Source organism: Neltuma alba, unplaced genomic scaffold (genome assembly GCF_004799145.2).
Source record: "Neltuma alba isolate B1F8T4 unplaced genomic scaffold, ASM479914v2 tig00012781_pilon, whole genome shotgun sequence".
Lineage (NCBI taxonomy): Eukaryota > Viridiplantae > Streptophyta > Magnoliopsida > Fabales > Fabaceae > Neltuma > Neltuma alba.
Genome location: NW_021637185.1, coordinates 53,079 through 74,307, shown reverse-complemented (window position 1 = coordinate 74,307; position 21,229 = coordinate 53,079). Strand labels below are relative to the sequence as shown.

General features: G+C 32.6%; 2 protein-coding genes across 2 annotated transcripts; both read right to left on the bottom strand.

The window, feature by feature from the left end:
* Positions 1 to 6,116: 6,116 nt before the first annotated feature.
* LOC114730906 (cystinosin homolog) lies at positions 6,117 to 7,999 on the bottom strand. Its single transcript, XM_028918013.1, has 8 exons — positions 7,880 to 7,999; positions 7,624 to 7,756; positions 7,435 to 7,524; positions 7,200 to 7,324; positions 7,007 to 7,049; positions 6,647 to 6,764; positions 6,514 to 6,563; positions 6,117 to 6,432 (listed from the first exon to the last, which is right to left on the bottom strand). The coding sequence occupies exons 1-8, from the start codon at positions 7,996 to 7,998 to the stop codon at positions 6,292 to 6,294; spliced, it is 819 nt and encodes a 272-aa protein (XP_028773846.1). The 5' UTR covers position 7,999; the 3' UTR covers positions 6,117 to 6,291.
* Positions 8,000 to 18,502: 10,503 nt separating this feature from the next.
* Positions 18,503 to 19,996, bottom strand: LOC114730904 (cystinosin homolog). Its single transcript, XM_028918011.1, has 8 exons — positions 19,878 to 19,996; positions 19,628 to 19,760; positions 19,447 to 19,536; positions 19,225 to 19,349; positions 19,056 to 19,098; positions 18,860 to 18,977; positions 18,723 to 18,772; positions 18,503 to 18,640 (listed from the first exon to the last, which is right to left on the bottom strand). The coding sequence occupies exons 1-8, from the start codon at positions 19,994 to 19,996 to the stop codon at positions 18,503 to 18,505; spliced, it is 816 nt and encodes a 271-aa protein (XP_028773844.1).
* Positions 19,997 to 21,229: the final 1,233 nt, after the last annotated feature.

Below are 21,229 nucleotides of genomic sequence, written 5' to 3'. Positions count from 1 at the left end.
ATTATTGTACTTAATCTCTTGTGAAAGCAAGGAACAACAGCATTCACACCCACACTAAAATATCACCAACTGCGTTTATCAGAGAGATAAATGAGGTGGATTCTTTCGATCCCCTACCAAGATTCATAGGCTTAATCCCTCTGCGTCTGGACATTTAGTTGCCTCATTCAATACTCAAGAATGGACCATAATTCTTCATAAATCTAGGCAAAGAAATCAGATTATCTGTGTTACATGGATAGGGTATCAGAATCAGTGAGTTCAGAAGCTAAGTTGGAAGAAAGCATCTTCTCAACACGTATCTTTTCTCCTCTGTTGTCTAAGAGCGGCATTAGTTTGGATCAAAAACTCTCCACTGCATGATGATTCCAATGAAGAATGCCTGGTTATAGTTAGTATCAAGAAGAAAATGGTCTGCCACACTCGAGCAACAGAGGAGGACGTGGCTGTCTCTTAAATTCTGCATCTTCTGTCTCTATTTCGCACGTTTAACTTTCAAATAGCAACTTACTTTACTCCCTGATCTGTTGTAGCGGATAACTGTCCTATTTTCTATGGTTGTATGTGCCTTTAACTTTTGGTCTCTTATTAATGCATTTTGCCTTTTATAAAAAAAAAAAACGAGCAAATATTTATTTACTTTCCTTTCTCTCTTTGTGTGTGTGTGTGTGTGTGTGTTTTTTTTTTCAAGTTTTACAACTTTTATTATATACTCTAATTCTCTTCTTCTTCCTCTTCTCTTTTTTTTAAAAATATATGACTAATACCTTCACTATGACCATATGTGCCTTTATACTGCATATAAATAGTAGAGTTGAAGTACAGGGATGCATTGTATATTAGATTGCAGGTGTGTTTGGTTAGAGTTATCCCCTCAAAATCAAAGTTCAATCCCACCAAACTAAAATGATTCAAAACCCATAAGGTAAGCCAATTTAGATGGTAAAAGGAAGTACACTAAAAACATGAATGATACAAAAAGTAAGGCAAAAGTAGATATATTTTGATAAAACCTTTTCCTGCGATAATTTAAGATGACTTTTCAGTAGAAATCGATAGACCACAAACTAAAAACAAACTAACCCTTAACTTCATGAGAAACATGGGGTACTGAATTCCAAGAAGCCATTTTTTATATGAAGGGCTTGCTTATCAATTGAGGCTTCGTTCGTCTCAAAAAAAGGATTAACAATAATCATCAACGTAATATGATATTATCTGTTTAATTTTGAAACCAACTGCCTATGAGAACAATATTTTCCTCATCACTTTATTACTTGTCACAGCCTATGCATTTATGATGCAAAACCCGTATACTTGTAGCGCAAAACTTGTCGTGCGAAACTTGTGCCCTTGTAGACATAACTTAAGCAACAAAATTAAAAGGATGCGTAAAGATTATCAAGAGAGAATAAAATGCCCAAGATATAAAACAAATGTGCACTTCAAAACCTTATTCCAAGCTAATAATTACAAATAAGAGAACCCAACAAGTAATATTTCCTTTATTTACTTTGTTTTCTCTGTGTGTGTGTGTGTGTGTTTTTTTTTTTAAGTTTTTCAACTTTTATTGTATTCTCTATTTGTCTTCCTCTTCCTCTACTTTTTTAAAAACAATATGATCTAATAACCTCATTATGACCATATTTGTCTCTATACTACTTCTGAATAGCAAAGATGAAGTACAAAAACGCATGGGATATAGCAAGTATGCTTGGTTAGATTCAACACATCAAAATCAAAGTTCAATCCCACCACACTAAAAAATTCAAAACCCATAAGGTAAACTAAATTAAAATGGTAAAAGGAAAGCACAGTAAAAACATGAATGATAACAAAAGGTAGAGAAGATAAAAGTAGATATATTCTGTTAAAACCTTTTCCTGTGATAATTTAAGATGACTTGTGGGTAGAAATTGATAGACCACAAAGCGAAAACATGCCAAGCCACAACTTCATAAGAACCATGGAGGGTTAATAAATTCCAAGAAGCCATTTTTTATGTGAAGGGCTTACTTGTTGCTTGAGACTTGGTTCGTTCCAAAGAAGAAAGCTTAAAAACAGTTAACAATTTAATATGTTATTATTTGATTAAGGTTAAAAACCAAATCCTCATGAGGAAAATACTTTTCTCTTCACCTATTACTTGTTGCAACCCATGCATTTGTGGAGCGAAACCAGTGCACTTGATGCAAAATTTGCAAATGAAACATAAGCAATAAAATTAAAAGGATACTTAAGATTAACAAGAGAGAATAAAGTACCTAAGATATAAAGCAAATATGCACTTCAAGACGTTATTCCAAGATAATAATTACAAATAAGAAAACCCAACAAACAAATATTTTCTTTATTTACTTCTCTCTCTCTCTCTCTCTCTCTCTCTCTCTCTCTCTCTCTCCGTGTTTCTTAAGTTTTCCAACTTTTATTGGATTCTCTATTTCTCATCCTATTCCTCTTCTTTTTAAAATACTATATGATTTAATGACCTCATTATGACCATACTTGTCTTTGTACTGCTTCTGAATAGTAGAGCTGAAGTACAGAGATGTATTGTATATCAGAGAGCAAGTGTGTTTAGTTAGATTAAACACGTCAAAATCAAAGCTCAATCCCACCACACTAAAATATTCAAAACCCATAAGGTAAGCCAAATGAAAATGGTAAAAGAAAAGCACAGTAAAAACATGAATGATAAAAAAAGGTAAAGAACGTAAAAGTATATATGTATTTTGTTGAAATATTTTCCTGCGATAATTTAAGATGATTTGTGGGTAGAAATTGATAAACCACAAAGCCAACCCACAAGTTCATAAGAACCATGGAGGGTTATTGAATTCCAAGAAGCCATTTTTCATGTGAAGGGCTTGCTTGTTACTTGAGGCTTTGTTTGTTCCCAAGAAGAAGGCTTAAAATAATTAGCAATGCAATATGATATTACTTGATTGAGTTTTCAAACTAAATCATTTTGGAAACAATACTTTTCTCATCACTTTGCTACTTGTCACAACCTATGTATTTGTGGTGCGAAACCCATGCACTTGCAGTACAAAACCCGTGCACTTGTCATGCGAAGTTCCCAAATGATACATAAGCAATAAAATTAAAAAGATACTAAGATTATCAAGAGGAAATAAAATACTTAAGATATAAAACAAATGTGCACTTCAAGGCCTTATTCTAAGTTGATAATTACAGATTAAAAAAACCCAACATTGCTTTCTCTCTCTCTCTGTATTTTTTTTAAGTTTTCCAATTTTTATTGTATGCTCTATTTCTCTTTCTCTTCCTCTTCCCTTTCTTTTTTTAAAACTATATGGTCTAATAACCTCACTATTATGACAATATTTGTCTTTATGCATCGTAGAGTTGAAGTATAGAGATACATTATACGAAAAATTAACCTTTTGGTTCCTCAACTTTTAACTCAGTTATGACTCAGTCCCTCAAGTATGACTCGGTATGACTCAGTCACTCAACTTCAAACTTGTTTGAAAACGCAGTCCCTAATTTTTTCCTATTTAATAAATTAATCCATATCATATACAACTCACCTTGAGTCATCACCCAATCATCCTGTATGTGCTAACATGGCTTTCAAATAAGCTCTGCATTCATCAGCTACCAACTAATATTTTTCATTAACAGGTATTTCAAAATATTGCGCCATATCTCATGGATGACATCAACTTGATGAGGGACACTTTGTCAACAACATTGGTACAAAATATTGAAACTTAGCTTTCAAATAGTTAGGTCATTTCTCAAAAAATTCATTGTTAGATGTTTTCTCTTGGTTCCCTCTTATACATGTTCATGATTTCTATTGTACAGAGAAGTAGTTACTTCTTTTTTACAATTGCTGGTCCTAGCCTATACGTGTTCTTTGGTCTTAACCCCTTAGTTCTATTGGCCAGTTTCTCTATTTTTGCTTTGTGTAAAAGAAATTTCAATGCTGTATATATATTAACTAGCTAATTGATCTTGTTCTGCGTATTCTGCATTGCCTACATTTATTTGGAACTGTAAACTGCAGAGTAGTAAAAATGAAAATCGAGCAGAATTAAAAAAAAAGATATTTTTAACGACGGTTATATAGATAACCACCGTTAAAAAAACTTTTCCACGGCGGTTATATAAAAAACCACCGTGGAAATTAAACTTTCAATGGCGGTTTAGAATAAATAAACCGCCGTGGAAAGTTAACTTTCCACGGCGGTTTTTTTTTGTAATCGTCGTGGAAATCTAACTTTCCACGACGGTGTATTAAGCAACCGCTGTGGAAATTTAATTTTCCACGGTGGTTTTCAACCGCCATGTTTTCTTTACCTTTCAACGTCGCCTTTATCAACTTCACCTTCAAAACCACCGTGAAAAGCCTCTATTAACCGCCGTAAAAAGCCTTTTTTCTGGTAGTGAATGTAAAAAAAAAAAATTAACTCATTTACTCTAGCTCTAACTTATGATAACAATTTATCTGAGAATGACAAGTTTTTATTGGGAAATGATAAGTGTAAACTTGAGAAACAAGATATGTTTTTTCTGATATATAACAAAAAATAACATATGAATTAATTAAAAATCACAATAATTTATTTAAAAATGATAAGTCTTAATTGGAAAATGACAAGTCTAAACTTGAAATTAACAAGGCATTTTTTTTACTACTGATACATAACATGAAATAACATATGAATTAATTAAAAATGACAACAATTTATTGGGAATGATGAGTCTTGATTGGAAAATGACAAGTCTAAACTTAAGATTAACAAAGCATTTTTTTCCTAATACATAACGTGAAATAACACATGCATTAATTACAAATGATAATAATTTATCTTGGAATGACAAATCTAAATTTGAGATTAACAAGACATTTTTGCTTGATACATAACGGGAAATAAATTGTTGTCATTTTTAATTCTCAACTTTAGACTTGTCATTTCCAAATAAATTGTTGTCATTTTTAATTAATTCACATGTTATTTCCTATTATGTATCAGGAAAAAAAAATCTTAATATCAAGTTTAGACTTGTCACTTTCAATTAATTAAGACTTATCATTCCCAGGTAATTGTTGTCACAAACTGGAGCTAGAGTAAAGAAGTTAACGTATATTTTTCTTTTTTGCATAATAAGGTTAATAAATAATTGGTGGCCCAATGGTTACTTTCACTTTTATTAGCCCAAATAACAATGGGGTGGTGGAATCAAATCCCAACCCCACCATTTTCCTTAATAATTTTCATGGCCAAAATTCTATTAAAAAAAAAAAAAAACCCTACCGTCAATCACCACGACAGCCAGCCTCTAGCTAGGGGTTAAAGTGTTTTTTAAAAAACAAAAGGGAAATTTGTCATTTCTCTTGAATTTTAAAGTTTTAATTTGGGTTTAGTTTTCTTTATGTTATTTCCAACCCATAACTTCCTAAATTGAGAAATCACAATTTCAGTCTTTTTCTTTGGGTCATTTTTCCTTATAAATTTGCATCATAATTCATATACATATAGTGTGTGTGGTGTTTGGATTCTTTAGATATTGGAGAATTCTGTTGAAAGAAAGAAATACAAAAAGATGCAGGAATATTCCAAACTTTATATATACTTTGTATGGTATAGATATCTCTTAACTTGATACATACATATAACTTTAACAAATAGTTTGTAAATTAGGTTATTTAACTATGTTAACTAAAAACATTTTTAAAACGTAATTTAATACTGACCAAGCCCTAATATTTTATAGATTGATGAAACCATATTAAATTTGTGACATATTTAAATAAAATAAATCTATGTGATAAATTAAAAAAATATTATAGCGTAACAAACTGTGTAATTATTTTATCATATATTATCATATATGTGTGTATCGTATCTTAATTGTTATGAGGTGCCTGTGTAATAGTTTACATTGATATAATTAACTGCTTTATTTTTTAAAAAAATTCTTTCGAATTTATATCCTAAAGCCATTAAGCAAGTGATCGTCAATAGTATTATCTAAGGACAAGTGACAGTTAAAACCCACTAAAAATGCAACAACATGCATTATTTTATTATGTGGGATCGACTATATAAATTGCACAGCACATACTTTATCAACAACTAAAACCCTCTAAGAATATCAATCATACTTAATAATAATAAATATGAAAAATTAAAAAAATACTACCGAGGTTCTTTTGTTGAAATTAAAAATTTTTGAGTTGATTTATTTCCATATTTATCCTTGATCTTTTCTGGGATACTTGGATATTCAAAGATAGATCATGAACTACATCAAATCCTATACAATCTTTGCCGCAGCTGGTATATCAGAAGACTTGTTGATCTCAACTTCAAGTGGGGTTTCAGAGTTTGAGACTTGTTTTGGTCGATATAGTATATAATGTTGGATCATGAATAGAATGTTATAAAACACAGAAACCTGAAAACATCAAATTATATTACCATTAGCACTTATTTTCATTCCATATACATGTTAGTAGTGCAAGAGAATGATCCTTACCAGAGAAATCATTAGTTTTCCTATATCTCCAGAGAAGTTTGCCCACGAACCTGAGAAATTTTATTAGTATGAGATTACCAACTCGATCAAAAAGCTCATGCTTCATATATAACTGCAGGTTGTCAATACAAACCTTGATCTATGGATTGTATAACCATTTGACCATAGTTTCCTATGCTTCCAGAAAAGTCCAGCAATATGTTACCAATGCTCCACCCTTCCGTACTCTTTCTCCTATAGTTCATCACAGCCTGCACTTAATATAACTCAACTTATTAATAATATGTCATTAGTAATAATATGCTAGCTAGAAAAAGCTAATTAAGAACAACAATTTTCAGAGACAGCCATATAATAAAGAAAACAAGTTCTTTAGCAGGTTATTTATTTGGATAATTTGAAAAGCATGATCACCAGTAGCTTCTGTAATTATATTCCTTTCAACACAAATTTCAAAAGCAACAGTTGAATAGAAAATGAAATAAATCCTAACCTGGGGAAGATATTTTATAACCGTCATACAAACTTGAATGCCACTGCAAAATAGTTAATTTATACATAATTCGTTAGAAGGAAATCCGTCACAAATACACATTATTCTTATCATGTCATTGATTTAATTAATTTATGTATATCCGTACCGAGTGGGAAAAGAAAATTAGTGTAGTTAAAAGCATAAAAGATACCTTAATATTGAGAGAAGCCAAAGCCAATGATGGTTAGACAAAGCTATGAAGAAGCATATTGCAGCAACTGACCAAGCAACAAATAGAATTCCACGAGCTATTTTTGACACCTTCTGATTTCCACGCTACAATATGAAAGAAAAGAAGAAGGAATTTCAACAATTAATTGCAAAGAAAAATAACAAACATAAAATGTTGCAAGAGAGCTCAACGGAAAAGAAAGCAAGGTACTAACATCATAGATTGCAATCTGGAATATGGTAAAAATTGTGAGCAGAACAGCATGGGATGAGAAGGCAACATCATTTGCTGCTACAGGTATCATCTGAAATGTAGATGGAAAATAAAAAATGATCTGTTAGTATCAAAATTTTAAGCTTTGATAATTAGTACTTATAAATTGGCTTATACAAGGATATCTAACCTCATTATGACCATATTTGTCTTTGTATTGCTTCTGAACAGTAGAACTGAAGTATAGAGATGCATTGTATATCAAATAACAGGTGTGCTTCGTGAGATTCAACACCTCAAAATCAAAGTTCAATCCCACCACACTGAAATAATTCAAAAATCATAAGGTGAGGCAAATTAGAGTGGTAAAAAGGAAAGGAGCAAAAGCATGATCAAAGTCAAAAAGTTAATAAGAAAATGAAAGTTGATTTTTTTTCGCTCAACACCTTTTCCTACGATAGTTTAAGATGACTTGTGGGTAGAAACTGATAGACCACAAAGTGAAAACAAGCCAACCCACAACTTCGTAAGAGACATGGAGGGGCAATGAATTCCAAGAAGCCATTTTTGGTGTGAAGAGGTTGATTATTACTTGAGGCTTCTTTCCAGAGAAGAAGGCTTAATATTAATCAACAATGTAACTATGATTATACCAAATCATCACCTTGCCTTTTATAGCGAAACCAAATAAGGATATGATAGTGCATCATCATGATATACCTTTTTGATTCTCCTAGTCTTTTTTATTCCCTTGTTTATCTTTCAAGAAGACATTAAATTGAATTTGGAAACCGCCCCCACGATGTGCAGAATATAAAAATGTAAATAATAAGCCGCCTACATGATTAAATGCCAATATATCATTTCATATACTATATTTGAACATGTGTATTAAATGATTATGATAGGAAGTGAATTGAATATTAAGGTCAATAAGGGAAGGCAAATGTGAGTGGGAAACTGGGGATATAGTGCTAACTGCTAAGGTGCACTAATGTCTTGTCTCTCCGACAAGTCTCCACAACCCACCCACCATATAATTGACCAAGTGGTTGCAACGTTGGTTAAATGTTTTTTTTACAAAATAAATACAATTATTCCACTATCTTCTTTTTTTTTTTTGAATGAAAATATATTTATATAATGATTAGATTTCAAATTATTGCTGAGGATATCATGCACTTACTTTGTTATAAAGCTTAATTAATCTTTATGAACACAATATTCTGTGTCCTACCACCCTATTACTTGTCACTTATGAGGAGATTTGGTCCTTTTATTTTTTATTTATATCTTTTTTAATGCTTCATTTTCAATTATTTTCTTATTATTATAGTAAAGGTGAAGAGAACAGGAATATATGAGACAATATACTAGCGGTTTTCACTTGAAAAAATATACACTAGCATTTAATGTTCTCCTTAATAAGGGCAATAGTAGAAGATTTAATTTATTTAATATTTTTCTCGATATGTGAGAAACTCCTAGAACAACCAAAGTAGCATGATATTGGATGAAATTGATGTGAAAATAAATAGGTGTGGGACTCTCGTACCTCATTGTGAGGAGTAGCATCAAAGCCAAAGTTTGCCTCCCAAAGTGCCACTACCTGACTCGTTTCCAATATCATCACTTTTAATTTGTTCTTTTCTATATTTTTCCTTCTTTTTTTTTTCCGATCCACCAATTTGTGTTCATTTTGCCTCTCACTTTGTTTTGGCCGTCACCCACCATAAACGACACAAGATAACTGAGAAAATTATGCAACTTTATGTATATTTTAATTATCCATGATCCACATGCATTAGCAAGATTTATAATCTCTTTTTGACTTTTTAAGTTGACTAGATTATAATCAGACTATATACTATATTAATTATATGTATAACATAAACTTAAGGGAGAAAGAAACAAAAAAAAAACTCCAAATTCTGTAAATCCAAATTTGGAACCCTGAAATGGCCTTATGAAGTCTTTAAGGATTGGTTTGGGATTAAACTTTATATAAAAATTACCTAAATAATCTTATTTGAAAATTTCAAAAATGAAATACAAAATGGCAGTAACAATTTAACAAGAATGATTCTAACTTATCAAATTATAAAAAACAAATGTAAGGCAGATTGACAACATAATTTCACCAGTGACAACTATTTTCACTTCTTGTCAGTGCAAAAGCTGAAAATCTAGTGAAATTATGTTGTCTTTGCCTTAGTTGTTGTCATCATTTTATAAGTTAAATTTATTACTTGTTCAATTGTCATTTTCATTTCATTTTTTTTTCATTTTTAATATTTCAAATTAAGAGCATTTACGTAATTTATTTACTAATAAATTTAATCCTAGACTGATCTCTAAGTACTTCAAAATGATCAAGCTATTTTGAAGTCATGAATTGAGATTTTTCACTATTCTTGCTTTATTCAATCGAGTTCCAGCAAAATCTCAGTACATCTATATAAGCTTGACCAACACCTGGTCACTTTGATTACACTCCTTTTACATTCGGAGCAGTTTAATCCCCTTAACATTCCCTCTAATCTGGAGTATCTTTCAATAAACAATGAGATGAGATCACCTAATGATCAGAATATATAAGAAACCTCACAATGTTTATAATATGTACAATAATTATTTCAAAAACTGTATAACTTTGAATTTAAAATATATCAAATAATTTTTAAGTTTTTAATCTAAAAGATGAAAAATATCTATAACTAGTTTAGATCTAAAACTTTATAAATCATTTATGTTAAAAAGCTGCCACCCAACAACGTTTGATCAACAACAATTTTGCAAATGCTAGCTAATAATTAGTCAAATGGATCTTATATTAAGGACCGAAAGTAGTATATTAACAAGGTTGACTTAGTAATTCTGCTTACATATTGCTCTTTGAGTTTTTATTTACAAATTTTCAATAAAGAAATTTTTCATGACCAATACATCGATTAAGATTTTCAATGGATGGTTCGTGTTTGTTGGGACTGAAATTTCAACAATCTTGATTTGTCATTTATTTTGTCCTACAATTTGTTGGAGTGGAGGCAACAGAAAACTCTCCATCAACCTCTGTGTTCTCCAAGATGGAATGCAGGTGAGATGAACGAGCTTATCAAAACCTAATAATGATGGCTTGGCATATTCACCTGTTGCTTTCTTTTTTCCATCGAAAACATACGTATGTGGCCCTACTGAGTTTGGAGACTTAGCTTTTATAAGTGGATTAATATAAAAGGATTTAATTCATTATGACTGTATTTTTCTTTGTACTGCTTCTGAATAGTAGGGCTGAAGAAAAAGATGGACTTAGGTTCCTTTAATAGACCCTCGATTTAAGAATATTAATTATTGAATTGTGATGTCATATAGTATTAAGGAATAAATTACATTTTTTAAAGAACAATACTTAAGTTATTCTTATATTCATTATGTCAAGTTTTCCAATCATACATAGCTATGTGTCTTATTTTTAAAATATCATCATCAAACTACAAACCCACGTGAAAAAATGATATATGACCATACGTAATTAAAGAACTTAATATAATAAATATAAGTAACTTGATGTAAGTATTGTTCTTTTCAAGAATATGGAGGTCTTTAATTATATTATTAAATATTTTTTCTAAAATAAATATAATTCCTCGGGTCCTCCCTTATGAATAGTCAATACTCAATACTATTACATCACAATTGGATAACTAATATTCTATGACCCCAGTGAGTTTGGAGACTTGGCATTTATAAGCGGATTATACGGGATCAATCTCATTATGATTGTATTTTTCTTTGCATGAACAGTGGGGCTGAAGCGAAGAACACATCTTCGGATTCCCTCCGTTGAACCTCAATTCAAAATATTAATTAACAAATTAACTGTACTTTAATTTACTAGTGTTAATGAATTAATTACACTTTTCTAAAAACATACAGAGGTTTTTAATTGTTAAGTATTTTTTCCCCAAAAAACATTAACTCTATCTCAATATTATTATATTAATATTTAATTTCTCAATTGAGACTTAAAGAGCCTGAGTTGAGGGCATTCAAATTCGATATAAAATTGTGACACAAATAATAGGTATGCTTTGGTTCAATTGAACGATATGAAATCAAATTTTTGTTCTTCATTGAAATCTTCATCATCAAATACATGGGCTGAAAGAGATATACACTACAAACTAAATTTTATATTTAGGACCTGAAGTAATAATAACCATTTCAAAACTCATAAAGTGAGGCAAATTAGAATGGGAAAAAAAAAATAAAAGTAAGGAGTATAAGCATGAGTGAGGATTGTGTTTGTGAGCTAAAAAAATAAAAGAATCAAGATGAAAGTTGATATATTTTGTTGGAACCTTTTTCACAAATTTATAAGATGACTTGTCGATGGAATCTGAGGCCAACCAATTCAGCTTATGAGAACAATGACCATTTGGCTGTGCAAAAAATTTATATATGTGATAAACTTAGCTTCTAAACAGCCTGCTTATAACAACATAAAGTGGGTTGTTAAAATTCCATCAAATTGGTCAATATATCCATGCGTACTTGTCAATTCTCTATGAAAACTTGCTAACCATACCCTTTGGATATTAAATCTTCTTTACTTGATCCAACATAAAGTGTATCTATTAAAACTCTAACATAACTTGTCAATTTAGCTATTTTTACTTGTCAATTCTTTATGGAAACTCGATAGAGTTTTGATAAAAAAACAGAGCCTGCGCATTGTAACTGAATACTACATGTATTTCATTTCAGAAGAAAAATCCATACATACAAAAAGTCTTGAGTTACATTTATAGGCCCTCATATCTGATGGACCTCACCTAATGGGCCATGACCACCTAACACTGGCCCAATATAGTAAAGCTAATACATTCAATACTCCCCTTCAAGTTTGGGGCTGAAATACATCAGAAGCTCCTAACTTGCTAAGTAATTTTAATTGAGTCTCTTTACCAACAGCTTTCGTTAATATATCTGCCTCTTGTTCTACTGATCAGACATGTTACAATTTGATAAATCCTTCTGCCACTTTCTCACGCACAAAGTGACAATCAATTTCAATGTGCTTCGTCCTCTCATAAAAAACCGGGTTTGTAGCAATGTGAATTGCAGATCTGCTATCATAGTACACTTCCACTGGTTGCTGTACAGATATTCCTAAGTCACCCAAGAGACCCTTCACCCAGATAACTTCAGAAACGGCTGAACCCAATGCTCTGTATTCTGCTTTTGCTGAGGACCTTGAAACAGTAGCTTGCTTCTTTGTCTTCCAGATGATCAATGCATCTCCTAGCTTAAGAAGATAACCAGTCGCGGACCTACGTGTGGTCTCACATGACCCCCAATCTGAATCACAGAAGCAGCTAAGCCTTAGGTCATCTTTTGAGCTTAGCCAAATCCCAAGACCTGGTGATTGCTTCAGGTATCGCAGAACTCCCATGGTAGCTGACCAATGGGACTTTATTGGGAGCTGCATAAATTGACTTAGGACCTGTACAGGAAACAAAATATCAGGTCTTGTTAGAGTTAAATAAATCAATTTTCCTATCAGTCTTTTGTACTTCCTTGGGTCCTTGAGCAGATCCTCCTTTCTGTGTTTCCCTACTTTTTAGGCAATTAATTTCAAGTGTTGCGGCATTGGCAAAGTGAGAGGCTTATAGCCACTCATTCCTGTTTCAGCAAGAGGGTCTAAAGTATACTTTCTTTGTGTTGACATAATACCCTTCCTAGACCTTTCTACTTCAATTCCCAAGAAGTATTTCATAATACCTAAGTCTTTAATTTTAAACTGACCATGCAGAAAATCCTTAACCTGATTAATTCTTTGTTCTAAACTACCAGTGATTAATAAATCATCTACATAAACCAAAATAATCACCAAGGCATCATCATAATGTTTAGTATACAAAGAATAGTCATGCTTACTTTGTAGAAATCCCCATTGATCAAGGACAGTGATACTTTTTGATTCCACTGTCTTGAGACTTGCTTAAGCCCATAGAGGGATTTCTTCAGCTTACACAACATATTATTCCCATGTTTCTTAAAACCTTGGGGTATGGTCATGTAAACTTCTTCATCAAGATCTCCCTGCAAAAATGCATTATTCACATCCATTTGCTACAAAGCCCAGCCATTTACAGCAGCTAACTTCAAAACATTCCTAACAGTAAGCATTTTTACTACTAGGAAAAAGGTTTCATTATAATCCACTCCCTCAGTTTGACTGTAACCTTTGGCCACCAATCTAGCTTTGTCCTTATTAATGGTTCCATCTGGTCTATATTTTACTTTATAAACCCATTTACAACCTATCGATTGCTTTCCTTTAGGTAAAGGAACTATTTCCCATGTATTATTCTGTTCTAGAGCATCTATTTCATTCTTCATAGCAACCACCCAATTCTGATCAGTTACAGCATCATTATAATAGGTAGGTTCAGTAATAGCATCAATAGAACAAAGATAACACATGTAAGAAGGAGAAACATTGTCATATGATATGTAATTTTCTATAGGATACTTGCAAGTAGACCTGTGAATAGAATCCTTACCAGAACTTGACTGTGCCAAATTACAAATATAATCCCTAGGCCATATAGGTGGTCTTCTATCTCGGATAGGACGCTCACTAGGAAGAATAGGGCTTTAGTTTCACCATTAGAGACCTGATTGTTAATATTAGCTATAGGATCACTCTGAATTTGATTTCTTTCCTGATGTGGTTCGGTTATAATATGTGGGGGGTGTATCGCATTATCATTATGATCATCAAAATAAAACATTTGTTTAATTTCATTAGACACTCCCCCTTGATCAATACTATTCTTAACTTTAAAAGGAAAAACATCTTCCAGAAATCTTACATGTCTGCTAACAAAAATCCCATGATCTTTCAAATTCAATAAAACATAACCCTTTTGATTGTTAGGATATCCTAAGAAAACACATGGCAGAGATCTAGGTTGGAATTTATCCGAATTTATTAAATCTATGGCATATCCCAAACAACCAAAAACTCTCAAATGATCATAACTAGGAGGCTGACCATGAACAAGTTGATAGGAAGTTTTAAAACCCAAGATTCTGCTAGGAATTTTGTTAGCTAGATAAGTTGCCATTTTTACACACTCACTCCAAAACCTAACAGGTATACCAGATTGAATTATTAAACCTCTTGCAATCTGAATTAATGTCCTATGCTTTCTTTCCACAATCCTATTTTGTTCTGGGGTATATGGATAGGTAGTTTGATGAATGACTCCCTTTTCCCCAAAAAAAATTCCTAATTCATGGTTAACAAATTCAGTTCCATTATCACTCCTTACCATGTTGACAGATTTACCAAATTGATTTAAAACATAAGCAAAAAAATTCTTGATATGGTAAGCAGTTTCAGATTTATGTCTCATGAGATAAGTCCAAGTTACCCTCGAAAAATCATCTACAATTGTTAGAAAAAATTGAAAACCTGAATGTGTGGGTACTTTGTAAGGTCCCTAGACATCCATGTGAAGTAAATCAAAACAATTCTTACTTTTGATGCAACTAGAAGGAAAAGGAAGTTTAGTTTGCTCAGATTGAAAGCAAATATCACAATTTTTATTCATAGTCATTGTTTTGTTTCGTACAATATCCAAATACCTCATTACATTTATAGGAGTATGTCCAAGTCTCTTATGTAAAAGCCACAAATCAGTATGAGTAACAAAACAAGTATCACTGTCAATTTTTACACTAGTGTAATTCTTTTCTAAATCCAACAAGTATAATCCATGAACTACTCTACCAATCCCCTTCATTCTGCCATCCTGTAGGTCCTGCAATATACATTTATCAGGATAAAAGGAAACAACACAGAACAGTTCTTTGGTTATCCTAGAAATAGAAATTAAATTAAATTGAAGTTTTGCAGCATAGAGAAGGCCCTTTAATTCAATTCCATTTGGGAATTTAACATCTCCTATATGAGTTACAGAGAATCTATCTCCATTTGGGATTTTTATAGTTTTAATTGGTCCATCATAAGGTTTATAATTGTCTAGTAAGCCTAAATCACTAACCATGTGTGTAGTGGCTCCTGAGTCTAAAACCCATTTACTACGATTTAATCTAGATGAGATAAGAATAGGCAAACCTCTACCACTGAGTGTGTGGGCATTAACATCTGAATCCTTCTTTAATAACTCCAGCAGACGCTCATACTGTTCCAGTGTAAAACTCGGTGATACACTTGACACATTGGTAAGTGCCTCTCCTTCCCTACTTGGAACATTCTGCTTGCCTTTGGCTTGTTGATTCTGCTTGGATTTATTCCCTTTATATTCAGCTGGGAATCCAATTATTTCCCAACAGTTTTCTTTCACATGATCCCGTTTATGACAGTGATCACATTCCGGGGGAGAGGTTCCTCTTTCCCTTCCTCTTCCTCTTCCTCTGCCCCTGGCGATCATTGCCACTCCCTTTGTGGGGTTAATCTTTTCCATGCTCGCAATGCCCTTTTGTGCTTTTACTTCCACAATCATTGCGTAAGACTGATTAACTATTGACAGAGGATACATGAGGAGTATCCAACACCTTGCATTATCATATGCATCGCTCAAACCCATCTAAAATTGCAGTAGCTTCTGGTGCTGCATTACCTCATTAAATTCTTTTGATGGCTCACACTTACACGAGGGAATCGCTGTGAGACTGGCCTGTTCCTCCCAGAGCTCCTTAAGTCGTGAATAGTAGGCAGAAACCGAGAGCTCTCGTTGACGCAGAGAGTGTATCTCTCGGTGAAGAGAGAAGATTCTGGACCCAGATACCTTGTCGAAGTGTTCCTTGAGATCTTCCCAAGCTACGTGAGCCTCTTGCAGATATACCAAACTATTCACCAAATCTTTAGAGACAGAGTTCAGTATCCAAGACATTACCACGGCGTTGCAACATTCCCAATGACTCTGAAGAGCAGGTTCTTGATTGGATTTCTTGCAAGAACCATCTATGAATCTGATTTTATTCTTCCCTCTTAACGCGATGAGCATTGCCTTGCTCCAAATTGTGTAATTCTCACTTCTGGTTAAGACTTGATTGATGATCGAGACTCCTTGCGTGTCGGACAGATGAAGGTAAAGTGGATGTGCGAAGTTGATCGCTGCGTCGCCGGATACTTTCTCATCGCCCATGGTTCTTCCCGTAGTCGACTTAGGGTTTACGAATTCAGGGGGTACGGTGCGTTTCTTGGTTTCGAGGTGAATTAACGAGTGACAGAGGGCTTCTGGTCCGTTCTTGATTCTCAGGGAGGTGAGATGGGTTTAGCACCTTTGGGCCTCTTTAGCGTGATGGATCTTCAACCCAATGCTCTGATGCCATGATAAAAAACAGAGCTTGCGCATTGTAACTGAATACTACATGCATTTCATTTCAGAAGAAAAATCCATACATACAAAAAAGTCTTGAGTTACATTTATAGGCCCTCATATCTGATGGACCTCACCTAATGGGCCATGACCACCTAACACTGGCCCAATATAGTAAAGCTAATACATTCAATAAGTTTAACCAATTAAGTGCGCTTCATGTCATAACAAGTAGAGAAGAATGAATATGAAAAGAGTCGGGTTAACAAGTTCCTATAAAATTGTCAGCTGTATATAGTTAAATTGATAAGTTATGTTTTTATCCAAGTATACTTTACATTGTAACAAGTAAGGAAGATTGAATATGGAAAGAGTACAAGGTTAGCAAGTTTCCATAGATAATTGACAAGTATTTCCTCCAGTATTAAATATAAGACCTATTTTATAGTATTATATTTAAAATCAAAGGAGTATATAGTTAAATTGACAAGTTATATTTGAGGTTAAACAAGACACTTCATGTTGTAACAAGTAAGTGGTTTAGAACCTAAATTTATCGCATATAATTAAATAGGTCTCCTAACCTAGTGGTTATAACTTTTTGGTAAGTTAAGCAGTCATGCGTTCAAACTCCTCTTTGATTACCTTGTTGGAATATTTATTCTCTGGTGACAATATAGTAACGAGAGCCGCTTGATGGACATTCGGTCATTCATCATCAAAGCATAATTTCATTTATGTCCTTTGATGCTTTGAATTATATCAGAATTTTTTTTGAAACTTTTATAAATTAAGTGGCATATGTGGGACTATAATGAAATTGAAAAAAAAGAAGAAGTAAAAATCATTTCCTTTTGTCCGTCCATTTCGCAACTTGCTTCCCAATTTCAATGGTCATCCAAAAATTAAACAGCTCCAACTTACTATTCATCTGTCAGCCGAAAAAATATATATATACACTATTCATCTGTATAAGATATGGGAATATTCCAAACTTTATATATACTATATTTTGTATATTATAGAGATGCCTTAACTTGATACATATATCTAACTGCATCAATTAGTTTGTTAATTAGGTTATTTAACCAAATTAACTAAACAATATTTTTAAAACATAATATAATTGATTAAACGATAGTAAATTTTTAATATATTTAAATAGAATAAATTTATCTGATATTTCAAAATATTATGTCACAATTAGTTAATATGTAATTATTTTATTATATAGTATCATATCGGATCTTATTATAATATCTATAATAGTAGTTTACGTTGATATTATTTACTCTGCTTTATTTTTTTTTTTAAAAAAAAAGACTATTCTTTACAATTTATATTCTTATAACCTATTAATTTGATTAGGTAATTATCTGATTTTATGATTAATAAAAAAATGCTCTAACCACAATCCTACACCCATAAAGCGATTATCTAAAGACAGGTGACTTTTAAAACTTATCGAAAAGTACATCACTTTCTTATTAGATGGGATGGGTTATATAGATTGCATAATGCGTGCTCTATCAACAAATAAACCTCTCTAAGAATATTAATTATAATTAAGAATAAAAATAAATTATGGAAATTTAAAGAAGCACTTACACACTTATTGAAAATTAAATATTTTGTTGATTTATTTTCTTGTATTTTAGCATTGCTGGGATATCTGATTATTCAAAGATGTATCATAAACTACATCAAATCCTACACAATCTTCACCACTGGTACGTTAGAAGACTTGTTGATCTCAACTTCCGATGGGTTCTCCGAGTTCGAAACTTTTTTGTGTCGATATAATATATAATGTTGAATCATGAACAGAATGTTATAGAAAACAGAAACCTGAAAATATCAAATAATATCACCATTAATACTTCATTGTTTCATTTCCATATAGATGTTAGCGTAAGAGAATAATCCGTACCAGAGAGATCATTAGTTTTCCTATATCTCCAGAAAAGTTTGCCCAAGAACCTGAGATTTAAATCTTTTTAGTATGAGATTATTAACTCAAAAAGATTCATGCTACGTACACATCTGCAAGTGCATGTCAATACAAACCTTGATCTATGGATTGTATAACCATTTGACCATAGTTTCCTATGCTTCCGGAAAAGTCCAGCAAGATATTACCAATGCTCCACCCTTCTGTACTTTTTCTCTTGTAGTTCATCACAGCCTATAAACATATTCCTTTTAACACAAATTTCAAAAACATTGTACAGTTGAAAAGAAAATGGAAATAATAAATCCTAACCTGGGGCAGATATTTGATAACCGTCATACAAACTTGAATGCCACTGCAAAGTAGTTAATTTCAACATAATTCATTGGAAGGAAATCAATCACAAATAAACATTGTCATTTATTTATCCATACAAGTGGGCAGAGAAAAGTAATTAGTTCAGAAAGCATAAAAGAGATACCTAAATATTGAGAGGAGCCAGAGCCAATGATGATTAGACAAAGCAATGAAGAAGCATACTGCAGCAACTGACCAAGCAACAAACAGAATTCCACTAGCTATTTTTGACACTTTCTGATTTCCACGCTGCAATTACCAAAAAGAAACTTCAATAGTAACAAAGAAAAATAACAAACATAGAAAAGTACACACAGCTCAAAGGAAAAGAAAGCAAGGTACTAACATCATAGATTGCAATTTGGAATATGGTAAAAAGTGTGAGTAGAACAGCATGGGATGAGAAAGCAACATCATTTGCTGCCACAGGTATCATCTGGAGCATAGAAGTGAAATAAGGATCGGTTTAAGTATGAAAGTTTTAAGCTTTGATAAGCATCTATAAGTCGATTATGTGATGATCTAACCTCGTTATGACCATATTTGTTTTTGTACTGCTTCTGAACAGTAGAGCTGAAGTACAGAGATGCATTATATATCAGATAGCAGGTGTGCTTGGTGAGATTCAATACCTCAAAATCAAAGTTCAATCCCACCACACTGAAATAATTCAAAACCCACAAGTTAAGCCAAATTAGAATGGTAAAAAGAAAGTATAATAAAAATATGTATGATAAAAGAAGCAAGGACATAATAGTATATGTATTTTGTTGAAACCTTTTCCTGCGATAATTTAAGATGACTTGTGGGTAGAAACTGATAGACCACAGAGTAAAAACAAGCCAACCCACAATTTCATAGGTGACATGGAGGGGCATTGAATTCCATGAAGCCATTTTGATATGCAGGGCTTGCTTATTGAAGCTTCTTTCGAAAGAAGAAGCTTAACAATTAATTGACAATGTCACTATGATTATGCCAAATGATCACCTTGCTTTTTATATCAAAGACAAGGCATATAATAGCTCATCATCGTAATTACCTTCTTGATTCTCCCAATCTTTTTTAACACCAATAACTTCATTTTCAATATTTAAAATGCGTATTAAATGATTAAAAGAGAAGGTGAATTGACCAATAAGCTAAGCTGTTAGTTAAAATGGTAAGCAATCTCACATCTATAAGGTAAAAAATACATACTCGAATTCCGAAAAGCATACTTATCGGGAAAGATTCAACCTTAATGTTTTTGGGCTGACAGAGATTAATCTCAAGTTCAAAATAACTTAAGATACTCTAACTTATTCCAAAAAAAAAAAAAGAGAAATTGAATCAAATAATAAAGTCAAATGTGGAGTGGGGATACTGCAGAGGAACACTGATGGCTTGTCATTAGCGACAACTCTCCATGACCCACCTCATACAATTATCCTCATTGGCTTCAACTGTGGCTCAAATATATTTGCTCATAATAAAATGCAGGGAAAAATAATTTGGATGTCCTTATAGTTTCCATTGATTTTGAATTAGATGCTTGAGCCTTTTTTTCTTTTTATTGGTTCCTTAAAACTTTCCAATGTTAAATCCGTTACTCTCTGCTGTTAAACAAGTACTAACTTTCTTATAAGTTTTTGTTAAGAAGCAGTGACACACCTCTAAAACATCTCCTCCCTCTTGCATTCATGCCACTACACCTCAACCCTTCCGCTCATGGTGGAACTTAATTAGAGACAGAAGGACCTAACCCCAACATCTCTGTTTGCGACGAGTGAGATAAAAGAAGTGACAAAAGTAGGAGAGCCTCCTCTGTTTTAATAACAAAAAAACAGAGTAAACTGAACTGCCCACTAGCAAAACAAGGCTACTGCTAATGATCCGACTACTATTGCAATCTCCCACACCTTCAAGAATCAATTAATATTTCCCGAAATCTTCACTATATGTGTATGTATATAATATTATATTATATGATTGTGAAATCTGTAATTTTCATCGAACCATCAAGGGACGACTCAAGCATTAAGATGCTCCAAACAAGGTCAAGCTGAACGGTGAGGGAGATGTTTCGGAGTTGTATCGCTGCTTTCTAAACGAAAATTTTTAACAGAGTTAGTACTTATTTAACCGCA

Excerpts from the sequence above, each read along its gene's own strand:
- LOC114730906 (XM_028918013.1), bottom strand. The coding sequence starts at position 7,998 with ATGGCTTCTTGGAATTCATTGCCCCTCCATGTCTCTTACGAAGTTGTG. Across the intron at positions 7,757-7,879 it reads TTAAACTATCGTAGGAAAAG|TGTGGTGGGATTGAACTTTG; the intron begins GTGTTGAGCGAA and ends GAATTATTTCAG. Across the intron at positions 7,050-7,199 it reads TGGCTTCTCTCAATATTAAG|TGGCATTCAAGTTTGTATGA; the intron begins GTATCTTTTATG and ends ACTATTTTGCAG.
- LOC114730904 (XM_028918011.1), bottom strand. The coding sequence starts at position 19,996 with ATGGCTTCATGGAATTCAATGCCCCTCCATGTCACCTATGAAATTGTG. Across the intron at positions 19,537-19,627 it reads ACAAATATGGTCATAACGAG|ATGATACCTGTGGCAGCAAA; the intron begins GTTAGATCATCA and ends TCTATGCTCCAG. Across the intron at positions 19,099-19,224 it reads TGGCTCCTCTCAATATTTAG|TGGCATTCAAGTTTGTATGA; the intron begins GTATCTCTTTTA and ends ACTACTTTGCAG.